The sequence below is a fragment of the Salmo trutta genome, chromosome 14 (assembly GCF_901001165.1).
Source record: "Salmo trutta chromosome 14, fSalTru1.1, whole genome shotgun sequence".
NCBI classification, from domain to species: Eukaryota; Metazoa; Chordata; class Actinopteri; order Salmoniformes; family Salmonidae; genus Salmo; species Salmo trutta.
The window spans coordinates 19,058,242-19,064,939 of NC_042970.1; the positions used below are offsets into that span (position 1 = coordinate 19,058,242).

At 40.7% G+C, this 6,698-nt stretch overlaps 1 protein-coding gene across 2 annotated transcripts; it reads left to right on the plus strand.

Moving 5' to 3' along the window:
• The first annotated feature begins 1,650 nt into the window (after positions 1 to 1,650).
• On the plus strand, positions 1,651 to 6,698 carry eevs (2-epi-5-epi-valiolone synthase). Of its 2 annotated transcripts, XM_029774734.1 has the most exons (6): positions 1,927 to 2,013; positions 4,191 to 4,326; positions 4,532 to 5,171; positions 5,394 to 5,630; positions 5,913 to 6,165; positions 6,279 to 6,698. In XM_029774734.1, the coding sequence occupies exons 3-6, from the start codon at positions 4,545 to 4,547 to the stop codon at positions 6,362 to 6,364; spliced, it is 1,203 nt and encodes a 400-aa protein (XP_029630594.1). In that variant the 5' UTR covers positions 1,927 to 2,013; positions 4,191 to 4,326; positions 4,532 to 4,544; the 3' UTR covers positions 6,365 to 6,698. The 2 variants fall into 2 exon arrangements, with proteins under 2 accessions (XP_029630593.1, XP_029630594.1); XM_029774733.1 differs by lacking the exon at positions 4,191 to 4,326 and having other exon boundaries at positions 1,651 to 2,013.

The window sequence follows — 6,698 nt, forward strand, 5'->3', positions numbered from 1 at the left end:
TCTGTCTGTCGATATCAAACTGTTTGTGTAAACCTTTCGCGACAACGTTTTTTCAGGTCGTTTTACTGTCATCACGTGGGCGCAAACCGTATAACACAGCTATGTCTAATGGAGCTGACCTTCAACCAAGTCAAGCCACTGTATCTGTCCAGCGCAGGCATCCACACGTTAAAAAGGCCACTTGTGTAAAGAAAGAAAAATACAACTTGTTTCCATCATGTCTACACTTTTGTCATGAGGTGCTGAAGAGTTCAAATGAGCCATGTAAAATGTGAAATCATTCAAATTATATAATAGAATGAATTCTTAGCTCAATACAAAAAGACATGAACGATCACCTTACTTCAAGAATGTGCATATTTCCCATTATCATACATTTACTCTACAAAAAAGTTGATCTCAACCTTTGATCTTGGCTCATCCTAGACGGACATCTGCTTTTGTTGTCAGCTCCGCGTTTTATTACTCTTTATTTTCAGGTGTAGGATCTTAATTTGATTACCCTGTTGCTGGACAACTTTACTGAAATCATTAGTGCATTTGAGGTTTAAAAAGGCTTCTGAAGTTTGTAATTTCCACTTTGAAATGTCAAACCTGATTTTCCCTTAAAACATTTATCAAAATGCCAGTTAATTATAATCCACATTTCCTGTAGGCTTATTTTCCTGCTGTAGCAAACTGGCTCAAATTGTTATAATTTTTTTTTTTTTAACCTTTATTTAACTAGGCAAGTCAGTTAAGAACAAATCCTTATTTACAATGACAGCCTAAGAACAGGCAGAACAACAGATTTTTACCTTGCCAGCTCAGGGATTTGAACTAGCAACCTTTCAGTTACTGGCCCAACATTCTAACCACTAGGCTACCTGCTGCCCCAAATTAAGATGCTACATGTATATTTACTCTTCAAACAGAACACCATGAACTCACCAGATGTGCTCAGATGAAAAATGGTCAATTGAATGTGTTTCTATACAGTAGCTAGTCAGGTTGACCTCTGACAACATCCATCCACTGCCACAAACAAATACTTTGTCTTGTAACTGTTGCATACCTGTGTCCAGTATGTTAAGTAGCCTAGGAGGCTACGTAACTGAACATACCACAATTAAACTAAACTAAAATGTATTTTTCTTACAGTCAATTTGGCACACACAGAAAAGAGGTTGGCTAATGCTGATATATATAATATCCAAAGCATTTTTCTCATGTTCATCAGTGACTGATAGCACATTTTCTGCACAAGAAGCAAGTCTGATGTAGGCTCCCTCAGTAGGCTAAATACATAACCCTCATAGAAGTCAAGTATCCCAAAATTGCACATGTAACTTTGCAATACATGTGGATCATTTACAAATTAATTTATCTTGCTTCTCTTATTTCTTGAGTGAAATAAAAAATACTTGACATATAAACATACAGAATGTGTGATCAAATACAATTACAAATGGTCCATGACATGTTTATTGATGTGGAGTCAGTAGTTTTTTTATTAAGTAGCGTTAATATTTGTTACATAAAGAAATGTAGGCTAATTAATTATATAGCCTATTGTGTGGGTGGGGGGATCCCTCTTTACATAATTCTATAGTTTCATTACGTCACTCCCAAAAATTGTGTAACGATCATGCTGGGGCATGTGCTACACACTGGTTTTGGCTACACTTTCATAAGCACACTGGAAATACTTGCTCCTCCCTTGGTAGAAGTGAAGTGATCTGCTGTCGAGGATATATGTATATATACAGAGAGTAATGAGAGGTGAACATTATGCTCCATTAGGTTACTAGTCTCTGCATCGGTCACTCATTAGCTTCCAATACATAAATATATCAAGATGTCGCTTGATGCAAACACTGGGAAGAAACATGTGGAAGAGCCACTGGAATGCAACAATATTGCAGTAATAAAGAAGAATGAGTTTCACTTAGTTCAAATCAAGGGCACATGGAAACGTAAATCGGGAAATAAATTGAATAAATATATAAAGGGTCGAGTATCAGCTGCCAAAATGTGAGTAAAACTTGTGTTAAAATATAATTATGGGATGCAATTGATTCAAAATAAATTAAAACGTTATGCAAAATATAAGGTTTGTGCACATTATCATCATACATCTAAATTAGTTTTCTTGATGTTAACATGCTTTATTTTATTAGACCCACTAGCTAGACTTTCAGTAAAAAAAACAAGTAGCCTCCCACTGGGCAAAAACTTGTTTCCACGTCATTTCAACAAAAATATTCAATGTGATGACGTGTAATCAACGTGGAAAATTGATTGGATTTTCAAAAAGTCATCAATAAGGGAATTTTGGAATTTTTTCAACCAACTTTTAATAACCTAAATCCAATGGCATGGTGAAATTGTTTTGGGATTCACGTTAGTTGACAACTCAACCAAATGTAAATCAAAACTAGATGTGTTGAACTGACGTTTGTGCCCAGTGGGCTTGCACAAGCCTTGGCTTGTGTGATTCGGAATGGCTCATAGGACCAGGAGCCTATCCCATGTTTCTGTAGTGTGAGGCATCTTGATGTACAAGTACACCAACTGGACTAGTCTATCGCAGGGCCTTACCCCCAATTTATCTCCTTAATACTGAGTGCCAAGTAGAGACTCATCTGGTCCCATTTTTACAGTCTTTGGTATAAGCCTGAGATCCAGGGCCGGCGCCAGAACAAATCAATTGGATAGGCATTTGATTTCAGTTGGATGGGCCCTTTTTTTCATGGGACTTCTGGTGTTTTGAATTTTGTTAATGGCTGTTATAATGAAGACCAAAGGCAGCTAGTGAGTTTCAAGTTAGTGGAAGCTTACAATTTTTCCTACAATTTTACCTATCTGCATGCCAGTTATGATTATTTTTATATGCGCATTTTCGCAACGTTTTAGTTTCTCAAAATTATTGTCACGTGGTTAATCATACAAATATGAATTAAAATTGTAAAAATCTAAAAGTTAAAATTAAACTAATGCAAGAGCACCAGCATTTGCCAAATGAACACATTGATAGCCTACACCGTGATCCATTGGCGGCTAAAGAAATGAGCGCATGGAACTCAGAGATAGCCTATAGGCCAATGCAGCAGTAAAATACATAGGCCTAAAGCCAACAAATAAAAACATTAGAACCTATCCTGATAAAATGCAGGTTCTTTCAATTGCATGCCTGTGTGGCTCCCTTTCTATCTGTCTTGACTAGAGCTATAGCTAGTGAAGTGCAACATTGTATCAACTCAAAACTTGTTTCCCACAAGTGTAGCAGGTTGTGAACTCTGCAAACAACTTTTGCACTCTTAGAATGAGAATGGTAAATGAATGTAACCAAATTACGGGGATTAACGGTACATTTACTAAGCATGTCTTCGCCACACACCCCTCCCCTTCTTCTTGTCTCAACATTTTAAATTATACTCAAGACACATTATCTTCACATTTTACATGCTTTTCACTGACAGCCGCAACTCAATAATCAGCTAGGCTTATTGCCACGTGCTCTGCCCAAATTGCAGGCTTTCCTAATAGGCATAGGCCTATGCACTTGTGATTTGAAATAATCCACAGCAATTTTTTTTATAGAAGCTAATGATCCTCTATGGCTAAGTCAAGCTCTCTGGTAAAGTATTTTGACTGGAGTAATTATATAATTTTGGCAAAACATCAATTTACTTTAGGGAAAGCCAGCATCCGAACAGTGCACTGTGCACACGTCAACTTTCCGTTCTAATTCACAAGTGGCTGAAGCCAGAGATCTGTGTATAATGACGAGATGCTCATGTCTCAACCCTAACAATGCAAATCGTTGTCCCAAAGGTGGGAATGCAGGCAATAAGCTTAGGTCTGCGTATTATGCCCATATTATGCCCATGGGTTTATTTAGGACATATTTTGACGAGAGTGCCCTCTCACTTGGCCTCTTCCTCTCTGCTGAAACTAGCGAGCGCAACAGCACCGCTCTGTATTACTACGTGTAGCCCATGTATCTGATGCTGTCTGGACAGAAAAAGTATAACATGCCATACTCCTTTTGTCCAGACAGCATCAGATACATGGTCACACATACAGAGACAGAGGGGCGCTGTTTCGCTCGCTCGGATGCTTTATCTGAGATTGTTGAATCTTTCTGTTATCGCGCATCTCAGTCAAACAAATTATCAATATTTCAATATTTTGTTTGGACGGGCAAGGATGGTACGGTAGGGCAGGCAAAGCCCTCTAGGACTCGCCCATAATGCCAGCCCTGCGGATATTGAACTCCCAACCTTAGGACGGACACTCTTAACACAAGACCCCTGAGTAGCCAGTGGATGACAGTGATTGAAAGTAAATATTTATTTCAACATGTGAATAGATGCCATAATGTTGTTTATCCAGCCATCACAACACTATCATAGTAATTTGCAAACACATTTTCCCACTTTATTTAGCTACCACATTTACATTTATCCCCAGGCTTTGTTCTCTAAACATTTAATGTACATATTGTACTGTACATAAAATAACCTGACAAATATATCACGTTTTCCAGCTATGAGAGCACCATGGAGCAAGGCACCTCCTGGACAGTGGTCAGCCCTATCATCTTCACCTACAAGGTGACTGAGTCCCTGGGCCTGCTGGACCCCAGCAACGACACCCTGCTCCTGGGGCACATTAGGGACCCCCAGCAGCTGGAGGCCCTGAGGAACAGCATCAGCACCAAGTCCCTCAGGCGCTTCGTGGTCATGGACCAGACCGTCTACAACCTCTACGGCTGCCAGCTCACAGACTACTTTGAGGCCCATAATGTTCTCTACAGGATCCTGCCCCTGCCCACCACCGAGGAGAACAAGTCCATGGAGCTGGTGATGAGGATCCTGGAGGAGGTCCATAAGTTCTCCCTGGACAGACGCACAGAGCCCATCATCGCCATCGGAGGAGGAGTCTGCCTGGATATAGTGGGCCTGGCGGCATCCCTGTACAGGAGACGCACCCCCTACATCCGTGTCCCTACCACCCTGCTCTCTTATGTCGATGCCAGCGTGGGGGCAAAGACTGGGGTGAACTTTGCCAACTGTAAAAATAAGCTAGGTGGCTACATACCCCCGGTGGCTGCTTTCCTAGACCGCTCCTTCATTCAAACTGTTTCTCGAAGACACATCTCCAATGGGCTGGCTGAAATGTTAAAGGTACAGTGTCAATGCCTGACAGCAACAGATAAGGATTAGATATTGGACTGTACATGAACTTAAGATACAATACTGTACTATCTGACTGTATACTATACTGTAGAGAACAATATACAGTACATCATCAGTCTTGGAGAATATGTTGATGCTCATTTAGCTTTGTAGATCTGGTTTTATGTACTGGTATTTAATGTAAATGTAATGTAGATGTGTGCTCTACAGATGGCCTTGATGAAACACAGAGGTCTCTTTGAGCTTCTGGAGACCAATGGCCGGTTCCTGTTGGACTCCAAGTTCCAGTCTGACAGCGGTCTTCAGGGGGACAACAAAGATGTTGCCTCCGTGTCCACACGCATGGCCATAGAAACCATGCTCGAGGAGCTAGCACCCAACCTGTGGGAAGACGATTTAGACAGACTGGTAGACTTTGGTCACCTTATCAGCCCAGAGCTGGAAATGGTACAGTACAACCAATTATATACCGCTTCACCTTAAATAACCACAAAGCCAAATAGCTCCATGAGCTACTGTATGTAAACGGGTTTGAATCAATATGTCATCATGTCATGTTTGTCACCTCCTGTTCCATTTTTAGTGTAACTATGTGCCAGATGAGCATGGTGTCAGGTTTACTCACACCTGTTTGTGTTAGTTAGCGGCAATAAACAGTGTGGCTACGAGTAATACTGCACTCTAGAGAGTTGTGCATGGATAAAGTACTGAACGCTGACCTTATTGCAGAAGGTGCTCCCTTCCTTGCTGCACGGAGAGGCGGTGAACATCGATATGTCCTACATGGTTTATGTGGCCCGTGAGAGAGGCCTCATGACAGAGGAGGAGAAGCTGCGGATTATAGGCTGCATGGGGGGGCTGGAGCTGCCTGTGTGGCACCAGGACGTTACCATGGCACTAGTGCAGCACTCACTTTGTGAGAGGCTGAAACACTCTGGTGGGCTGGTCAGGATGCCTCTACCCATTGGCCTAGGGCATGCAGGTAAAGAGACAGACATGTATTTGTCAGCTAGAGTTCAGCACATTAACAAAGATTAAAAATGCATATATTTTCAAAGCTGGTGTTAACAATATCCTTTTTCTCTCCATCTGTAGAGATCTATAATGACACAGGTGATGACACCCTGTACAGAGCGTTTGAGAAGTGGTGTGATGAGCTGCGACCAAGCGACCCGAACTAGTCCACATTTTTTGTATTACTGTAGATTATTTACTTTGAATGATTTAACTAATTAAAACAAGGATGTGGCATTTCTGCTTGACATGTTGACACAGATATCTAGAATGCTCATCAGTTGTTGTAGCTGATATTTGTTGGTGCTGTTGATTGTTCAGGTTGACTTGATTTGATAGAAAATTTCAAGCGCTGTCTTGTCCTATTGAACAATACCGGCCCCTCACAGTTTTACTACTACATTACAAAAAGGGAAATTCAAAACTTTGTATGATGACTTTGTATTGCTATTGATGTTTTTGATGTCTCAAATGTTCTCATTAAATCGTTTAAGAAATGAA